General features: G+C 40.9%; 1 protein-coding gene across 1 annotated transcript in view; it reads right to left on the bottom strand.

Moving 5' to 3' along the window:
• Positions 1-4,262: 4,262 nt before the first annotated feature.
• LOC122548844 (leucine-rich glioma-inactivated protein 1-like) overlaps positions 4,263-20,955 on the bottom strand; it is a 30,277-nt gene continuing 13,584 nt past the window's right edge. Inside the window, exons 6-9 of the mRNA XM_043687692.2 lie at positions 15,910-15,981; positions 10,773-10,942; positions 10,522-10,686; positions 4,263-5,589 (exon numbers count right to left, since the gene is read on the bottom strand). Of these exons, the coding sequence (XP_043543627.2) occupies positions 4,769-5,589; positions 10,522-10,686; positions 10,773-10,942; positions 15,910-15,981 (1,228 nt within the window). The 3' untranslated portion in view covers positions 4,263-4,768. The remainder of the gene's footprint in view (positions 5,590-10,521; positions 10,687-10,772; positions 10,943-15,909; positions 15,982-20,955) is intronic.

Here is a 20,955-nt window from a genome sequence, read left to right as displayed (position 1 = left end):
TCTGGACGAATTTGGATGTCCTCATTGATGAGGATAAAATAATCATGATCAGGAGCGGATAAGGGTGAAGGGGGATGTGCAAGGAAATCGGCAGGATTAATGGTGGTACAGTACTTAAAGGTCAGTCAGGGATTGTTGAAGAGGTAAACCTCATAACAGTTTTAGCAAATAGCAGTCAAATGTTGAGTTTGCAATTGTCCCAACAGGGCGATTACCGCATGAGAACTGTAGATAACAATGTCCTGCTGAAGTGTGAGGTTTTCTGCGGACTGCAAGCTAAGATTTGGGTGCAACAGGGATGTCCTAAAGCAACAACTTCAAGTTTAGTAGAGAAATAGGCAACTGGGCGGTGTCAATCACCATGTAGTTGAGTGAGAACTGAGGAAGCACAGTCATTTAGAATAGTGCAGTACAGTTGGAAGAGTCTGACATAGAGTAGTCTGCCCAAAGCTGGAGCTTGTGACAAGGCTTGCTTAAGTTAATCGAAGGCTTGCTTTGCCTCTGAGGAGAGGTCGAAGTACCTTCATAGGAGGTAAATGGGGTCAACATCTTAACGAGGAGGGCAGCGTTGGGAATCCATTGTCGGCAGAAGTTGTCCATGCCCAGCCACTGCCATACTTGTTTCGCAGTTGTTGGGACTGAGAAGTTGACAATAGGAGTGATGTGGCTCTGTTCAAGAGCGCATGAGTCTGCAGACAGGATGAAACCTAGAAACTTTACCTGATGTTATGGAATGGAAACCTTTTTTGGAGGTTATACATTGCCCAGGCATTTCAGATAGTTGAGGAGGAGGACGACATCAAAGTGGTTGGATTCTTCATCCAGACTGGCAACAAGAAGGGCGTCTACATATTGGATCAGTGCAGATCCACCTGTGAGGGTTAGAGACCGCAATTGTTTCTGTAAGGCCTGAGAGAAAAGGGTTGGAGAGTGTATGAAGCCTTGAGGTAGTCGAGTCCACCTCAACTGGTGTCCATTAAAGGTAAAGGTGAATAGGTACTGACTTCATGAAGATGCAGAGAGGAAAAGGCATGTTGCAGGTCAACAACAGCAAACAAATTAGCATCTGATGGTACCGAGGCTAGAATATGAGCTGCATTTGGGACCAGGGCATGATGAGGCTGCACAATGGCGTTGATAGCTCTTAAGTCTTGAACCAATCTCTACTGGTCAGGCTTGCCAGGTTTTAGGACAGCCATAACTGGAGTGTTACAGGGTGATTGGCAAGGGACCAGAATGCCTTGGTGGAGAAAGTCATCAATTAAAACAGTAAGGCTCGGTATCGCTTGTTGTTTCAGCGGGCATTGGCGGATGGATAGTAGATTAACATTTGGTTTGAGAGCAATCTGAATGAGTTTGCAATCTGTGAGTCCAACATGGAGGATGTTTTGGCCCATACATCAGGGTGGACTAAATCAAAATATCTCGACCTTCATCGTGCCGGAGTGTGGCATTGTGAGAGGTAGTTGGATAGTAGAGGATAGACATCCCTCCTTGGAATGTTTGCAGCTGATAGCAGTGTGGATCAGCCCTGGTGACTACAAGGTGGACCAAGGGGCCCAGGTCCTTAGCTTGATGAGGCGGATTAACCTTCCAGGTGATATGAGGGGCTGAGACCTTGTTTCCACAGGTGAGAGAGTATTTGAACAAAATCTGCTTCGCCTTCTGGACCGGTGACCCGAGCCAAGATCTGTATAGTCCATTCAGTACCAATCAAGTCGCTGAAGAAATCTTTAAGGGATTTGTCTTGGCCTGTCTGATCATAAGCAAGGGTGCTGTGACTTTCAGACCCTTGGGGGTCAAGGTCAAGTGACCACCATCAGGGTTTAGTGGACACGTACAATTGGTGCTCAGCTGAGTTAGAATCAAGTTGGACACCATCATGGAGCAGGCAAGCTTTACTTGGAAAGCACACAGATCTCATCCCATTAGATTGCAGGATAATGTGGTAATGATCACAAAGCGGTGATCCAGGGAATAGCCTTGGAAATAGAGAGGAACTGGATCAGAAAGTGGATATTTGTGTGTTTCTCCTTGAAAGCCAGATAATTTCTTTGTCTCCTTAGAGATTGGAAGGTTCATGTCAGATTTCACAGAAGACATTGAGACCCCTGTGTCAGTCAGAAAAGGATACCATCTGTTGCCAACTTTAAGTAAAGCTGTGGGTTCCTGCTTGGAAGACACAGACTGTAAGGGAAAGTTACCTAGTCATTGAGAAAAGGGGTTCTTTTGCAAAACATTAGTGACTCATCCTCTGCCTCTTGCTTGTAGCAAAGGGTGATATTATTAGAGAATTTCCCCCAGTTGTCAGGGGTCCTGAGGGTAATTTCCATATGTGCTTCCTTAATTCCCCCCTTTTTGGCAATTAGAGGCACAATGTAGAGGGTGGCCACAAATAAAGCAGCCTCGGGTTGGGCAGTCACGAGCCCAGTGATATGGGTTGCCATAATTAAAACAGCCCTGAGGGGACTGCCTGTGAGGCCCCTCAGCCACGCCCACGACTGTGGCCTTGAATGGGTGCAGGGCCGCCACTGCAACGCACAGATAGTTGTTGAGAAGTCTCCTCCTGGGCAAATTCTGACTTTACGTGGGTTGGAGCTTTGTCTTCGCTCAGATATTTCCACAAAGCCTTAATAGAACGATGGAGTTGATTAGGATTAGCATCGACCCAGTCCAGGGTGTTTGTCTTGACCGCTGTAGCGACAGAGGGTGGCAGACAGTTTAATAACATGGAGTTATATAGAGATTGACAGCATGAAAATACAAGGCTTGATCCCCAGAACAGGACTCATAGTATTCTTGGAATCATTCAAGGAAATCTTCAGCAGACTCCTTACCTTGGGGCGAAATTTGAGTATACGGGTAAGATCAATAGGGTTTGCAAGTATGGCGGATGCAGCAGTAAGGATATCATCCTGTTGCTGCTGATTGTGAGCTATAGCATTGGAGAGGGCAGTGAAATCATTGTAACCAGTGCGTTCAGTGAAATGGGCATATTCAGTACAGGTAAGAATTTGTTGAATAAGGGCCCAAAGGTCCTGGGCAATGCCATCATAAACTTTAATTATGCTGTTTAGGAAATCAACAAACTGTTGAGGAGCCTTGGATGCCGGTATGGCCCATTACTGAGAATGGACATAATTTCATGGGGCTTCCACGGACAATAGACACAGATACTGGTGTTTTGACCGGGAGCACCAACCCAAGGGTTTGGCAGTTCTCTCATAGGGAACATGCCTGATGCAGGTATTTTGGCTCCCGAGTCCTTGGAAGAGGAACTCAATGGGGTTTCTGATTGTCGAACAAGTTGTTTTTAGAGGATTGGTGAGCTTTTGATTTTTGTCGACTGCGAGTGTCCTAAGCAACAGGGTTAGTAAACTGAGGAGGGGGTGTGGCAACAGGCGTGCCTACGGCAGCAGCATATGTCTGATGATGAGCCGCAGTTGCCGAATTAACAGGAACCTGAACAATGGCAGAAAGAGCAACATTAGCGGGGATAAATCCAGGTGGGAAAAATACAGGTCGGCGAGAGGGGAACAACGGGAATTTGAGGGTTAGGTGGAACAACAGTTTGATAAGCAGGAGATTGAACAGTCTATGGGGATACAGTTAGGGCAGGGGGCGCTTGGGGCTCTGGAATTGCTGATTCAGCAGGGGCGGAAATAATGTGGGGGGGGCGCATTAAGATTCACTTGCAGGATAGGTGGGGGTTGGTGTGGGGGTAGGGGAGGGGGTGGTGGTGCAAAGCATAGATAGGAACACCAATCATCTAGGTCGGAATTTTCCTTGTCTCCCATGCCCAAATCAAAGCCAGCCATCGAACTGCAGTTCTTTTTGTTTACCAGTCACTGGTGACTTTTCCTTGTTTCTGTTGACGTTTGACTCAAGCACGTTCATTTTTGAGGACCTCAACAGATTTCATGGTACCATCATTAGTTAATTCAATTTCCAATTTGGGTGGCAATATCCTGCCAAGAGCGCAAAACTGATTCTTTATGGCTTTCATTACAAAATTGCCGTCACAGTCCAATCAATTCTTTCATTTTAGAGCCCAAGTTTCATCACCAAATCAATCGCTGGGCTGATTTAACCAATTGATTACCTTTAGGGCCACCTTGTGGCCACTGCTCATCACCCAACGTCTTACTTAAGGCGCCAGAAAGTTCCCGCAGGCTTTCAGTCTTCTCATAGAGAAACCATCAATAAATTCATTATAGACTTCTGCTTGCTAACTGTTTCAAAATCATAAACATATATCTTGGGAAACAAGCATATTTATTGAATATAAACAGGAACAATCAAAATCTTCCATTTAATATTTCTCACATTAGTAAAGAGAACACTATCCTTCGGAAGTTAATGGTGTGAAATAATTTTTGTTAAAAACAGCACAAAAATGTAAATATTTTATTTGTAAGATTGTTCATTCAGTAGAATAAATAAATGAAAATGTGCATCTCAATATTGGCTGTAGTAACAGGTATGATCACAAATATTTACAGCTTGTATCAGCAAAGTACAACAGTTAATTGCTCACTGTGTCACGGTAAGAGTTCAGAAACCACTATGTGTAATGCAATTGAAAACTGGGAAAATGAACACTCGAAATAGAAATATTTTTCCCAATAAACCAGAACCTGATAGCATTCATTGCGGAACAATGATAAATCATGCATATGTTTCATTATCATGTCCATGTAAGTATTATTACCCAAAGCTGCTTTTAAGATGTCATTTCACTGATTCTTAAATAGACTTGAATGTTTTCTCATATTGTGCTCACATCAATGGTGATATGTTTGTATATTTGTGTATTTCCTTTGAAACTTGAGCTGAACATGAACTCACGATTGTCTGTCACCACATATGTAAATGATCGTGGAGCCTGGATGTTTAGTTCTTGGAATTTTACAAATTTCTCTTTATTGTTTTCCCAGCGGTAGATCTGGGTGAAGGAGTAGTCACTCCCAAGGATAGCGTATTGCCAGTCGTTTACTCTGAGGGGTTGAAAAACCATGGCACCACGGGAAGGAAAGGATTGTTTCACCACAAACCGGGAGTTTTCCCATTTCATCATTTTGGAGTCACCTATGAATCTGTTCAGGCAAATGTAGAGATCATCATTGACAACAAAATGTTTCACTGCATACACATCTTCCATGTCTGGAATATCCGTGCGCCACACAAACTCCTTCTGACTTTTACTCCACTGGAAGATGACAGGACGTTGGGAGCTACTTGACAAGATTAAATGTGGCTTGTTTGCTATTTCAAGGTATTCCACATCTGTGTCTCTGAACCAAGAATGTAGACTCTGATGGGAGTAGAAGCCATTCCCATTCCACTTGTACACAGTAGTTGACCCAGCCTTTGATGTGTCTGCAATCACAAAGTACCTCTCTCCTTCTATTTCAAATGTTTCAATGTCATTGGGTTTTCTGATTTTGAAGTTGTCCACGTCTTGCATCTTGATCAACTTGTTGGAAAAACTATCCCTTTTGTAGATATGGGAGCCACCAAACAGCTGGGCCACAATAACAAACAGCTGAGCATTAATGATCAGTGGTTTGCAAAACACAGTGGAGCTGCCTACATCAGGAGAAGGAAGGTTAGTTATTAATGTGCAGAGAGAAAAAAAAGGATCTAACACTTATCATTGTTCAGGCTGTCATTTTTTTTGTTGGAATAATTGGAATAGGGCCCCAGAATGGGGAAAATATTTTAATAATTAACAGCTTGCATAGAAAATGTCTTTAAAGCAGTAAAGTTACCCAAGGATGTTAAAAACAAAATTTCACACCAATCCAGATTTAAAAGTTGGAGCAAATTATAGCAGAAGCTGGAATCTGTGCTGAAAGGAACAAATGCTGGAGATCACAGTGAGTCAGACGGCATCCACGGAAAGAGAGTAAGCTAATGTTTCTTGTTCTCTCTCCATGGAGGCTGCCTGACCCGCTGTGATCTCCAGACTTAAAAGGTCTTGGTCAAATACACAGGTTTTAAGAGCATCTTTGAGAAGAAAATGAAATAGAGAAACACAGAGGTTTAGGGAAACATTTTTAGAATTTAGGATATGACAGAGCACTCAAAATTAGAGACAGGGAAGAGGCCATCATTTGAGGAGCACAGCGATCTCAAATTGTCAGGCCTAAAACTGGACAGGTTACTATAACAACTTGCATTTACATGCACAACCTTAAACAAAATAAAATATCTCAAGATGATTCATGGGAGCATTTTAATATGATATTCGAACCCTAAAAGCAGACTTTAAGAGCATATGACCAAAGGTTTTGTCACTGAGGTAGGTTCGAAGGAGTGTCTTAAACAATGAAAGAGAAATTGCCATCTTTAGGGAGGGAATTTCAAAACTGAGACCCAGGCAGCTGATGCTATAGTCACCAAGGGTGCAGCAATTAATTGGAAATATGCACGAGTCAGGAATTAGAGGGATGTAGGTTCAGTTAGAGGGCATGTTTGGCTAGAGGAGGTTACAGAGATAGGGAGGGATGAGGTCATGGAATGATATGCAAACCAGGACAAGAATTTTAAAGCAGAGGCATAATTTCATAAATCATGAGGTAATGGGTGATTTCATGTGAGAAAAGAGTACATACCCTCTGCATGAAACAAGGACAGTTAATATGCAAGTGAAGCAAGCAATTAAGAAGGCTATCGTCCTGATAAGCATGTAGAAACAAGACAAGAATATTCACCCTTTCAAGCCTCATGCTATCATTCAATAGCATCATGGCTGACGGAACACTTCAATGCCTTTTATCCATTCAATCCCAAAACCCTCTGCACCCATTGGTAATCAGAAATCTCTCAATCTTCACTTTAAATAGACTAAAAAACTGAGCTTTCACAGCCCTCTGGGGACAGAATTCCAAAGATTGGCCACCTGTGAATAAAAGAATTCTCATCTCGGTTTGCCACTGCATCCCTATTTTTAATTGCAGGTCCTGGTTTGAGACACCTCAAGCAAGGAGACATCATATCTGCATCTAACCTGTCTATCCCTTTAATTATTTTGTAGGTTTCAATGAAATCACCTCTCATTCTTTGGACGATATGAGCTATAGGGAGAGGCTGAACACGCTGGGACAGTTTTCCCTCAAGGGTTGGAGGCTGAGGAGTGACCTTATAGAGGTTTTCAAAATTATGAGGGGCATCGATAGGATAAATAGACAAAGTCTTTTCCCTGGGTTGGCGGAGTCCAGAACTAGAGGGTATAGGTTTAGGGTAAGGCGAGAAAGATATAAAAGTGACTTAAGGGGCAACTTTTTCACTCAGAGGGTGGTACGTGTTTGGAATGAGCTGCCAGAAGAAGTGGTGAAGGCTGGTACAATTGCAACATTTAAAAGGCATTTGGATGGGTATATGAATGGGAAGGGTTTGGAGAGATATGGGCCGGGTGCTGGCAGCTGGGATTAGATTGGGTTAGGATAACTGGTTGGCATGGACAAGTTGGACCGAAGGGTCTGTTTCTGTGCTGTACATCTCTATGACTCTATGAGTCATTCCTGGTACATAGAAGATGCTTGTGGTTTTTGGAAGTCAGGCAAAGCCTGACATCTTTGCAACAGTTCCTCAAGTGGCCTTGGCCCACCCCATATTCAGGTGCTTCATTAATGATCTTCCCTCCATCATAAAATCAGAAGTGGGGATGCTTGTTGATAATCGCATAAGTTCAGTATAATTCCCGACTCCCCAGACACTAAAGCAATCCGACTTCAAATGCAGCAAGAATGGATGATATCCAGGTTTGATTGTCAAGTGGCAAGGAACATTCATGTCACACAAATGTTGGACACTGACCATTTTCAACAACAGAGAATCTAACTGTCATCCCTTGACATTCAATAGCATCACCAGCACTGAATCCCTTTATCAATATTCTGGGGCTTACCATTGACCAGAAACTGAACTGGACTCACCAATGGCCAGGAATCCTGCACTGATTCCCAGATCCTGACTACCAAGGCACAAGTCCCAAGAGTTTGGTGGAATAGTGTCCACTTGCTTGGATGACTGCAACTCTAACAACATTTAAGAAGTTTCATATTATTCAGGACAAAGCAGCCTATTTGAATGACACCACATCCACAAACATCCATCACCAGTGCTGAATAAAAACAGTATGAACCATCTACAAGTTAGTGAGGACCGATGGAGCTACTGAGTCTGAAAGAAGGCTTCACAAAGATGTGGTGTGGGTTGCAGACCACAATGAAGAAGTTTCTGGTCCCATGTTTACACTGATCTGGTGCTGACACGACTTTCTTTGGGGTTAGGCCCTGGGTTTATAGCCGCCATCATTATAGGGGTCAATGGCCAGGGAGGCATCTGTTTTACTCCTTCTATAACTTGACTGATGTGCGCAATCTTTTTCACCTTATAACAAAATTGCACTAGAGAGGGTGCAGAGGAAATTGATGAAGATGTGGCCAAGTTTGGAGAAATTCAGCCATAAGGAAAAATTGTACAGGTTGGGGTTGTTCGCCTTGAACAAAGGAGGCAAAGAGTAGATTCGGTCAAGATAATATAAAAGTGGTAGGGGCATGAATAGAGGGATAGGAAGGACCTTGGCAAGAAGGTTAATGACTAGAGTACATGGATTTAAAGTGATGAGTAGTAAGATTAGAGGGGAGATTAGGAAATGTGGTTTCACCTGAAGGGTGTTAGCGATCTGGAATTCACTGCTTGAAGGGGGAATAGAGACAGAAAACCTCAACTATTTTAAAAAGTGCCTGGATCGGTACCTCAATTGTTGTAATTTGCAGGACTATAAATGCTGGGAAGTGTGAAAAGACTGGGAGGCTTGATTTTCAGCAGCACATACACAATTGGCCATTCTACATTGCTCTGCAGAAGTTCACCAAGGCAACTTAGACAACACCTTTGAAATCTGCAACCAATATCATCAAGAAGGGCAAAGGCAGCCTATACATGGGACCACCACCACCCGCAAATTCCCTTCCAAGACATTCACCATCCTATGTAGGATTTATATTGCCATTCCTTCAGTGTTACTGGGTGAAAATCTTAGAACTCCCTCCCTCACAGCAAATGGACAGGAGGAATTCAAGAAGACAGTGCTCCACTATCTTCTCAAGGGCAATTCATGATACGCAATAAACACTAGCACACATATCAATGTCTACATTCCATCAATGAATAAAAATCTCTTCAGCCAGAGGTGTGAATTGTAATGTTCTCAGCCTCCTTTGGATTCCACTAGTATCACACATTCTATTCTTCATCCAGTTCGTATCACTCTACTTGATATCAAGAAACAAATCAAGGCATTGGATACTGAAAAGACTATGTGCCCTGACAATAGTACTGAAGATCTGTGCTCCAGAATTTGCCACGCCCTTAGCCAAGCAGTTCCAGTAAAGCTATAATGATGACAACTAGCCAGCAATGTGGAAAATTGCATGGGTATATTCTGTATACAAAAACAGGACAAACCTAACTTTGCCAATTACTGGGCCTTCAGCCTATTCTTGGTTATCAATAAACTGATGGATACTGTCAACAACAGTGCTATCAAGCAGCATTTGCTAAGTAATATCCTGCTCACTGCCCACAGAAGCTAAATTTGTATTCCACCAGGGCCACTCAGCACCTGACCTTATTACAGCCTTGGTTCAAACATAGACAAAAGAACTGAACTCCAGAGATGAGATAAAAGTGACTGCCCCTGACATCAAGGCCATATTTTCACCAGACATAGCATCAGAAAGCCCTACCAAAACTGGAATCAATGACTCCAGAATCAGAGATTAACTCCCTGCTGCTTGGAATCACACTTAGCAGAAAGGTGGTGGGTCAGTCATCTCAGCTACAAGACATCACCGAGTCAAAGTCTTGAAACTCCCTCTCTAAAAGCACTATGGTGTACTGCAGCAGTTCAAGAAGGCACTTCACCACCACCTTCTCAAAGACAATAAAGAATTTATCATAAATACTGACCCAATCAGCAGCTCCCATATACCCTTAATGAATGAAACCAAAATAAGAATGGGATCCAAGGTAAAAACAATCCCAGCCAGCTGGATAATTATGGAGAGGAGTTCGAGGAGGATGTCAAAACTGAAGGGAGGTTGAGGAGGAATGGTTACTTTTGTCATTTGTGACTTTGATAATAGCTGTTTAAGCACTATGTTAGAGGTGTAAACCTAATTCCAAGAATTCAAGCATGCAGTTCCGGAAAAGGTGGAAACAGGATTGAAAAAAGCCTCACAGTTGAAGACTTTGGAAAGAAAATTTAGGTTTAAGATGGACAGTAGTTTGCATGGACCTTGGAGTAAAGGGTTTTTTTTTTCTGAGGAGATATTCAATAAACCAGAATGGAACAAGAGATGGGCAATATGTAAAGATGGAACTGTTACCATTATTAGTTGACATGGGAACCAACATGTTGGGCTGTTAGTGGTTTAGAGGGGAAAGGATCAAGGAAGCTTCAACAGCTCATTATTATTTCAACACAGATCAGGGAGCTGACTATTTTACCAATAATGTTGTCATAATTTCTGAAAACCATCTCCACATGATCCCATTCAAAAAAGCTGCACTTCCCCACGATAGGTTGAGCAATAACAACATGGGCATCATTCATGAAAGTGAAGGCTTCAATGGAAAGGGACTGAAACTGTAGAGACTGATCAAGGACAAATTCTGAAAGAATAAAAAAGGCAGAAATTAATTGATGTGTAAATTAGACTGTTCAGTTTTAATCCTGATGAAGTATTTGCTGCAATCACCTGTAGTTATGCAGTCGAATTCCTTCAGTGAGAGATTATTAATTTTATCATCCTGATACTCTGCCGGACTGGCACAGTCAATCTGATCAACCGTTGCATTTGTGCTGCTTAACCATGCCACTAGCCATTTCAGTTTGCAATCACAATGAAAAGAATTCCCTCTAAGATCTCTGCAATGAAACATAATTATGGTTGAGAAATGGTCTTTGGAAATTCACAGCTGATGGAGGAACATCAGCTTTCCTGCTCCTGAAAACAAGTATTTACACAGACTGAAAATGCCAGGCTTAAAAGCTCAGCAATGCAGTCTCATTGCATGTAAATGTTCTCAATAAAATTAAGCTGCTGTACTTTCCCAAGTTTTCTGAGTACTAAGCTTGCAACATCAATGAGAAATACAGGGAAGTCAAATAAGCAATTCCAAAATACCTTTTTTAAACCTTGCTTAATTTATTGAATAAACAGGCACTGTTTTCTGTTTGCCAAATCTGATTATTCTATGGGAATATAAATTATAAAGGTGCCTCGACAACATAATGGTTTTATAAACCAACTCATTTTCTTCACCAATGTCTTAAGTAGACATCAAAAAAGAAAAAAAGTTTCATTCTTGAATTGCTTTACAATAATTGTAACTGAACTTTAGCTAAACAGGTCCACATCACAACATCGGTTCTATGATAGAGAATGATGCAAAATTGCTATAAGTAAAGAAAGTTCAGTGGGATAAAAGGAAATAAAAGACACATGAATTTATTACATACATGTAATACAAGTACTTGTTAATGATTTTTTTTGCTCATAGCACAATATTTCCTGAAGAAGGGCTTATGCCCGAAACGTCGATTCTCCTGTTCCCTGGATGCTGCCTGACCTGCTGCGCTTTTCTAGCAACACATTTTCAGCTCTGATCTCCAGCATCTGCAGTCCTCACTTTCTCCCCGCACAATATTTCCACCCAGTATCCATCCTTATCCTAAGAAAACACTTCATTTTAAATGGAACTTCATCAATTAGTGTTATGTCATTATATTAACACCAAGCTCCTGACAAATCCGATGCACCAAAATCAGCCTCCAGCTAGTGTAGGTTGCCTGGGATCAGCGATCTCAACAAAAGAGTGAGTATGTTTTTAATGTTAATGGTTGGGCAATGATGAGTGTTCTCAATCAATTGTCAATTTAACATAACTCTTCTTCAAACACTTCTTTTTCTGATAAATTTTAGCTGGATATTGATCAAAGTTTCTTTCTGCTTTACTTTCTTTAAAATACATCAAGAAAGAAAAGTTTTCTTTTTAATTGGTTACAGGAGTTGTAATCACGTTTTAGCAAATCAGTTCCACATCAGAATGCCTTCACTTTTTCTGTTCCATGATAAAACATGAGGTAAAGGTACTTACCTTTATGTTGTTAATGTCTCAGGTTTAATTCACCAAGACACAAGAACTACTTGGATAATTCCTAGCAATCCGAGATTGTGGGAGGAAATCTCATAAAGGCATTCTCAGCACAGAACTAAATACTTCTCAATAGCATCAGAATAATTAGATGGGTAAGCCGTACATGAGTCATGAAAAAGACTTACTCTCCAGATATTAATTGACTGAAGAGGGACACTGAAATTGTATGCAATTATTTATACTGTTGCACTCCTGTAATCAAAGCAAAGAGGTTTTAAAGACAGCAGTGAAATGCAAGAAATGTCTAAGTGACCCTCTGTTTTTGTCAATTCTTTTCCAAATCTTCCAGTAAGGCCTCTATTGAGGTTAATCCCAAATCATTATATATATATCCAGAGATTCGTCAAATTATTATTTAAATTCAAAATCATTTGCTTCAAGAGTCATCAATTAACTGGGGGATTAAATTGTAGTCTTAAAAAATGTTTAAGTCTGGAACCTGAAAACTGATGACCATTCCTATTGGATATGGCTTGAGTAGAACAATAATTTGTAATAATAATTAGGAGTGTGTGATGTGTACCAGGTGAGTTGCTGACTCAGCTTAATAGAATGCTGTAAAATCCAAAGCAAGTAGTCTGTGTTCAGCCATGCACCCACTAACCTCTGCTCTGCTCTAAACTTTGAGGAATCTCAGCAGAGCCAAGGTACAATAAGTAACTGAAACTGGTACAGTTTAAGCCTTACCAAATTTAAGAAGCCAAAGCTACCTTCAATGCTCCCTCCAAGCTGCCATCTGGTGAGCAAATAACTAACCAGTGAAGTGCAAGTATGAACCAAATCAAAGCCTCTGCAAACGTACAATAACCAAACAAATAAATAAATTTCTCATGCAGCACACTCAAGGCCCGTTGAAAGAAATGCAAGTTGTACCACGAAGACTGCAACTTTGTTAATGCCAGATTGTCACCCAAATTCTCAGAAGTCATGCCCTTTGATGACCAAAACATTCCCCAACTGAGCCACCAAACTCAGAGCCAAATCAAGCAGCATTGTGCTGTGTTGATCCTCGACCTTCAAAACCAGCAGTATCACTATTGGTATATGACAGACATAACTCTGCAAATTCCACCCGTTAAACACTCAGATTACAAATGGCAAGAGGACTGTTTCACTGAAGATGGAAGAAATAATTTGGAACTAAGAAGCCCAAGAGTTCTAATACATCTGAAGAAGGGTCACTGGACTTAATTTTGTTTTCCAAACCTGCCAAACCTGCTGTGATTCTCCAGCAATTTGTTTTTCTTTTTCCAAGCGTACTAACTCCTGGCCAGAGACCTGAAATTATTGGCAAAGGTAGATGACTTTGACACTGAGGACATCAGAAAACTATTTTCAATTTAATTAGAATGGTAATGTAGTATTATGTTGGATTGATAATCTGAAGTCATGAGTTCAAATCCCACAAGCAGCCTCGAAGTTTAAACAAAATTAATTTGGAATTTAAAAGTTAGTAATAGTGACCAAGAAACGACTGAACTGTTTTAAAACCGAGCTGCTAGCTCACACTTTCAAGTGCCAAAGGAAAGCCTGTACAAAGCAGATGCTCTTATTGTAGCCAATGATAGTTGAAAATTCATCAAAATTTGCAAAGTAGCAAATACCCAAGGTAGATGTATATCCTTCAAAATCATAAAAACCTGTTCTGAGGGTCTTCTACCACACGCTGGATATAAGTAATCTCGCAGATGTGAAATCTAAAGCAGTTGATCCTTCACTTCCTATCATCAGGGAGATAGCCAACAGCAGTGATATCTCTCAAGATGGAAGGTGGTTGGCATCATTGAAACATCCAGCTACATGTGGTGATTGTCTGAAACAAGGTCATCATCTAAAGAATCTGGAATGGAGGCAAGCACTCGACCAATCTATTTTGCCCTTTCCCTTCTCAGTGTAAAATGAGCAGTTAACCAACCTTGTCATGACTTGCCAGATGGATTTGTTTAAAATTATCTTGATGAACGAAATAATGTGCGGATTGCTCTTGGAGCTCGAATACTGACCTTGAATCCCTGTTATATTAATATTGGCACCTAGAGCTTCTGTATGTCTTCTTTCAATCTCCTAAATGGTAATGTTGCCACAATCCCAGAGGACTATAGAGCTGCACTCCCATTAGAAGGAGAGATGACTGGTTCTGAGTTTAACCTGCGGATCACCACATCTCGGGCAGAAAGTGAGGTTAGAAATGCAGGGCCTTCATTAGTAACCTCAGAGAGTATGAACTGAACACGCACTGCTGGCATTACTCTGCATTGCAAACTAGCCACCCAGCCAACTGAGCTAACCAACCTCCACTCTACCTATCTCCAGCCCATAACACTAAACACAATATAGTAGAAATCACCATTTATTCGGTTGCTGAAATGATTCTGCTCACCTTGCAGTGGTACATCAGGAGGCATAGAATCAGAGAACCTTACAGTGTGGAAGCAGGCCATTCGGCCCACCGAATCCACACCAGACCTCCAAAGAGCATCCCGTCCAGACCCAACTCCTAACCTATCCCTATAACCCTGAATTTCCTATGGCTAATCCACCTAACCTATACATCTCTGGACACCATGGGCAATTTAACATGGCCAATTCACCTAACCTGCACATCTTTGGTCTGTGGAAGGAAACCGGAGAAAGCAGAGGAAACCCACACAGACACAGGGAGAACATACAACTCCACACAGACAGTTACCCAAGGCTGGAGTCCAACCTAAGGTCCTTGCACTGTAAGGTAACAGTGCTAGCCACTGAGCCACCATGATGCCCAATGTTGCAAATATTCCACTATCTAATTAAGTTTTGCGCAAAGAGTATATGCTCATTGTATTTGTGGGTTTTAATTTTATTGCCAGACTCCATTCAGATCTTATATATTTCAGAACCAGATTTGTCTAAAGCACATTATGACCAAATTCCACAAGGATTCTCGATATCCTGCCACAGTTTTATTTGATGCAGTGAAATAGTATAAATGACTGTGCAGCAATCTTTTACAAATCTGTTTATGCCCCCAAAATATTTCACTCCTCTCAAAGCTGAAAACTCACAATCTCTTGGATTCAGTAGACATTGTGCAAAATAATAGCCCTAAGAGCCTTCGGGTGGGAAGGAGAATAGTGGGGGTGATCTTTGAGCAACAGTGAATCAGTAGCCAGTTTTACACAATGGAACTGAAAATCAGGTAGAGTGAAACATAGCTGGCAAATTTGGAAAATCCACATTAGAATTAGAATCCCTCCAGTGTGGGAACAGGCCTTTCAGCCCAACAAGGCCACACCAACCCTCCGAAAAGTAACCCACCCAGACCCATTCCCCTACCTATATTTACCCCTGACTAAAGCTCACACTATGGGCAATTTAGCATGGCCAATTCACCTAACCAGCACATCTTTTTGGATTGTGGGAGGAAACTGGAGTACACGGAGGAAACACAGTGAGAATGTGCAAGCCCACACAGACAGTCACCCGAGACTGGAACTGAACCCGGGTCCCTGGTGCTGTGAGGCAGCAGTGCGAACCACTGAGTCACCATGCATCCATTTTGTGCTAACTCTACCTGCCTCCCCGATTCTTTCATAAATTATAATATATCAGTGAGCCTTATGGCACATTATTTAGCATAAATGTTTGCAATACTATTAGATGAGTGACACAATCATAATTACAGGTCATTCTTACACATTAGTCAAGGCATCCAGCCCTTTGAATACATCCTTTGGAAGTGTCTTAAGGTTGTTATTTGCCAAGCTTCTGTCAAAACAAAAATTGAGAAATTGTGTTATTTACAGTTACATTGCATTTGATGTCTGTCAAGTTCAACATAGATCTGCATTGAGACCAGCTCAGTTCACATTCTGCATCCTGTATAGGGTTTGCTACTTATTAGATTTGATCCTGCTTCAGGCAAAGTTACATTGTCCAAACTTTAATCCATAAGCACTACAAATCAACCCTACTGCTTTCTTGCCATACCTTACCACATCCATACAAAAATATCATTTTGTAGATTCCTATGAAATTTATGGGCACAAAATACAGATATTCTTTGTACTTGTAAGTATTGCTTCTTATAACAGTACTTAAATACATTGCCTGTTCAATTTTCTTTGTAAAGTTCATGTTTCAACTGTGTGAGTTTTTCGTCAGGATCTTATGAATCTTCTGCCTGGTGTTATATCGTAAACATGAAATGCAATGATTTGATAGCTCTAAGATGGTAGAAGAGCTGTTAAGTGAGAAACTGTTTGGGATTTTTAACATTTAAACCTGCATAGATGTCTTGTGTTGTTAGGATCTAGTAGACAATCAATCTAGCATTCAAATACTGCTTCCAAATTGAGTTATCTACTTCTCAGATAGTATTCAAAATGATCAGAAATCAGCACATAATCCTGGCTGAAGCTTTAGTGCGGCACTGAGGGAGTCATATACCGCCAGACATGCTATCAGATGAGAGTTTAAATCAATCCTAATCTGCCCTCCGAAGTGTACAAACAAAGATTCCGTGGCATTATTCAAAGAAGAGCTGGGGAGTTCTCCTAGTGTCCCTCCCTCAATTGACATCACAAAAGAATGTTCAATTATTCATCAAAATCATTTTCACTTGTGAGACCATGCTATGCTCAAATTGGTTACCATATTTTTATTACAGCAGTGACAGTACATAAATTAAAATATATTTAGTCATTTGTAATAGAGAATTTGAGTATTGTTGAAAAAAGAAACATGGTGTTGAAGCTTTTTGTCTTGCATTCATCAAAACAAATGCAAGAATGCCAAATTTCAAAGGGAACAACAATTTGTACTGCATGAGGCAATAGTGCAACATTTAAAGCAGCCATTCTACACTGCAACTATGCAGCGTCAACACAAATGGTACCTTCCCCTAACAAGGTGCTGCCATCAAACCAAAATAACATTTTCCTAATACAAAATCAAGCAGAATGGTATATGAATGTCAATGCTAATTCCTGATGAAGTGCTTTTGCCCGAAACGTCAATTTTTCTGCTCGTCGGATGCTGCCTGAATTGCTGTGCTCTTCCAGCACCACTGATCCAGAATGCTAATGTAATGCCAAGAACATCATCCATATGTCCCAGTGACTGGTGAATTGTATCAATCTGTTCTTTCAATTGTTAACAGTAGTCTCTTACTGATAGTACTTAATCAGCCCATGATTGCAAATCTCAAGAATATAATTTCTAATATTCTCCATTGTGATCCTTTGGCCAATTATCTTGCCAATTTATCAATTTACGAACCAATCATCACCCTTGTCTCATGCAGTAGAATTTGAAATTCTTTGAAATTTGGCATTCATACATTTATCCTGACAAGTGTAAGATGAGAAGCTTCATCAGCACATATCATTTCTCAGCAATAAATGTATATTATTAGCTGCGAAACTCTTTGTGACATTCTGAAGTTCTACATGATGCTAAATAAATGGAAGTTGTCCTTTTCAATAACATTGATTCGTTTCCCCTGCAAGTAATGCTGCTCTAGTTACAGCTGGAGGCAGTTTCAACAACTGGATATATCAGCTTATGAAAATGAACCTCTTTATAGAACCTTGCTATAAAGAAAGAACTTTGTTTTATCTTGCAGCATCCTTTTCATTAATGTTCAGTAATGTACATCTCAGAATAAAGGGAAACCAAATTAAAATGAGATGTGGGTGAATTTCTTCTCTCAGAGGGTTTTGTGTCTTTGGAACTCCTTGCCATATAGAGTTGTGGGGGCAGGGTCCTTGTGTATATTTAAGGCTGAGAGAGATAGATTCTTGATCAGAACGGAAATCAAGGTTTATGGGTAAAAAGCAGTAAAGTGGAGGTGACAAATGTAAGATCAGATTTAAAAGGGACCTAAGGGGCAACTTTTTCATACATTGTGGTGTGTGCATGGAATGAGTTGCCAGAGGAAGTAGTGGAAGCGGGTACAATTATAACATTTAGAGTCATAGACATGTACAGTATGGAAACAGACCCTTCGGTCCAACCCGTCCATGCCGACCAGACATCCCAACCCAATCTAGTCCCACCTGCCAGTGCCCGGTCCATATCCCTCCAAACCCTTCCTATTCATATACCCATCCAAATGCCTCTTAATGGGTACATGAATAGGAAGGGTTTAGAGGAATATGAGCCAGATGCTGGCAAATGGGACTAGATTTATTTAGGATATCTTGTTGGCATAGGCAAGTTGGACTGAAGGGTCTGTTTCCATGCTGTACATCTCAATGACTCTGACTCAATAACTACAGTACTTTGTAAATTTGTCTAATAACAGTAATTATTAGACCTTTCTATTCCTTTAGTACCTGCAGTTTAATTCCAGCATTTTAGACTGCCATGATCAGCAACATGCAAAGAAACAGGAGTCTCAATAGTTTGTTGAACCGGGCTTTCAGTTTTAAAGTGACTTGCTTGTTTGTCCTCGAGTCAGATATGCCTACATCATGCTGTTTGTTAATTATATAGTGTCACATTCCTGAAAGTATACCTCACATTCCTGCATCAGTTTCAATGTCCCTTCTTGTGAACCCTGGGATGCTAATGAGATAAACCTATCCACTTTCCTCACCCACAAGTCAAGGTTGTGTTATTCCCTTGGTAAACCGCCTCATCTCCTTTGTTCGAATCTGCGTGCACTTATTTGAGTTTTGATTCTCCTCCACTCCCATCATATACCTTCATACAACCAATTACAGCCATAAGAGTCATTGGAATGTACAGCACCAGAAACAGACCCTTTGGTCAAACTCGTCCATGCCAATCAGAAATCCCAACCCAATCTAGTCCCACCTGCCAGCACACAGCCCATATCCCTCCAAACCCTTCTTATTCATATACACATCCAGATGCCTTTTAAATGTTGTAATTGTACCTGAATCCACCACTTCCTCTGGTAGTTCATTCCACACATGCACCACCCTCTGCATGAAAAAGCTGTCCCTGAGGTCCATTTAAATCTTTCTCCTCTCACCTTAAACCATGCCCTCTAGTTTTGGACTCCCCTACCCTGGCGAAAAGATCTCGGCGATTCTAGAAGATTAAGGATATTAAGATTAATCTAGAAGATTAATTCACATGGAATCCTTTGTGAGTTGATCAGTTGGATACAAAATCAGTTGGTCACAGAAAATAGAGGGCAGTGTGGAGGGAGTGTATTTCTGACTGGAGGTCTGTGACCCATGGTATTCCACAAGGATCAGTGCTGGAGTACTAATACAGATAAATGATTTGGATGAACATGTAGATGGTTTGATTAGTAAGTTTGCAGATGACACCAAAATTAGTAGAGTTGAGGATAGTAAGGAAGGATGTCAAAGGATACAGCCAAGAAATAGATCAGTTGGAAAGTTGGGTTAAGAATGGCAGAAGGCTTTTAATCCAGACAAGTCTCAGGCGATGCATTATGGGAGGTCAAATGCAAGAGGAAAGTATGTACTAAATGGCAGGATGCTTAGGAACATTGAGAGATAGTGGGACCTTGGGTTGCAAGTTCATAGCTCACTGAAAGTGACAACAAATGTGGAAAAGTTGGTAAAGAAGGTGTACAGCATGCTTTCTTTCCTCAGTCAGGCACTGAGTATAAAGTTGACAAGTCATGTTGCAGTTATATAATAATCCACATTTGGAGTACTGTGCGCAGTTCTGGTTGCCACATTATAGGAAGAATGTGGAAGCTTTGGAGAGGGTGCAGAAGAGGTTTACCAGGATGTTGCCTAAATTGGAATATATTAGCTATAAGTGGATGTTGGACAAACCTGGATTGTTTTTGCTGGAGCATCAGAAACTGAGGGGTGACCTGCTAGAAGTATATAAAGTTATGGCAGGCATGTATAGGATGGACGGTCAGAATCTTTTTTCCCAGGGTGCTAATATCAAATAAAAGGGGCATCAGTTTGAGGTGAGGGGGGACAGTTTAAAGGAGATGTGTGAGGAAAACTGTTTTTTACATAGAGGGTATTAGTTTCCTGGAACACATTGTTAAAGAAGGTATTAGAAGCAAATACAATAGCAAGGTTTAAGAGACATTTAGATAGACAGAGGAACAGACTGGGAATAAATGGATATTGACCATGTGCAGGAAGGTGGGATTAGTTTAGAATGGCATCATGGTTAGCATCTAAATGGTGAGCCGAAAGGCCTGTTCCTGTGCTGTCCTGCTTTATGTTCTATTATAGTCTGTTATTACTGAGCTAATGTATACAGGTAGCACATTTTGATCAGTAAAATGAAATTGGGCCCAATGCTTTGCATTACACTTGGGGCACAACAATGCCACTGCCACTGTCTTCAGATCTCAGATACTGTGTGTCTCTTCCACCTTATATCTGTGCTGCTGCACTGAAATTAATACTTACATTTATTTCCAAATCATGTTTCTCAGCACCTCAATAGCACACATACTAAACTTCCCTGACTTTTCCCCTCCTCAAACAACTTTGTAAAAAGCTTTGTGTCATCCATTTACAAGTATTTAATTCACCTTCTAATTTTTTTTAACCTTGGCAATGCCTTGCTCTTTCAACCTTGTTTTTGTATCATTTCCCAATTGAAAAAAATGCCTCTTGACAAGACAGTGATCAAATTACAGTCCATTGATCATCATTTTAATCTACTCATACAAGGCTCTTATGGTTCGCAATGCCATTTAAAGCTTTTCATTGGATTAGTGCATTAGAGTCGCTAAGAATATCTATGACATTATGTAATACC

Source organism: Chiloscyllium plagiosum, unplaced genomic scaffold (genome assembly GCF_037043375.1).
Source record: "Chiloscyllium plagiosum isolate Xiang-an unplaced genomic scaffold, Cpla_swu_hap1 HiC_scaffold_4, whole genome shotgun sequence".
Lineage (NCBI taxonomy): Eukaryota > Metazoa > Chordata > Chondrichthyes > Orectolobiformes > Hemiscylliidae > Chiloscyllium > Chiloscyllium plagiosum.
This window is presented reverse-complemented; position numbering and strand designations above follow the sequence as displayed.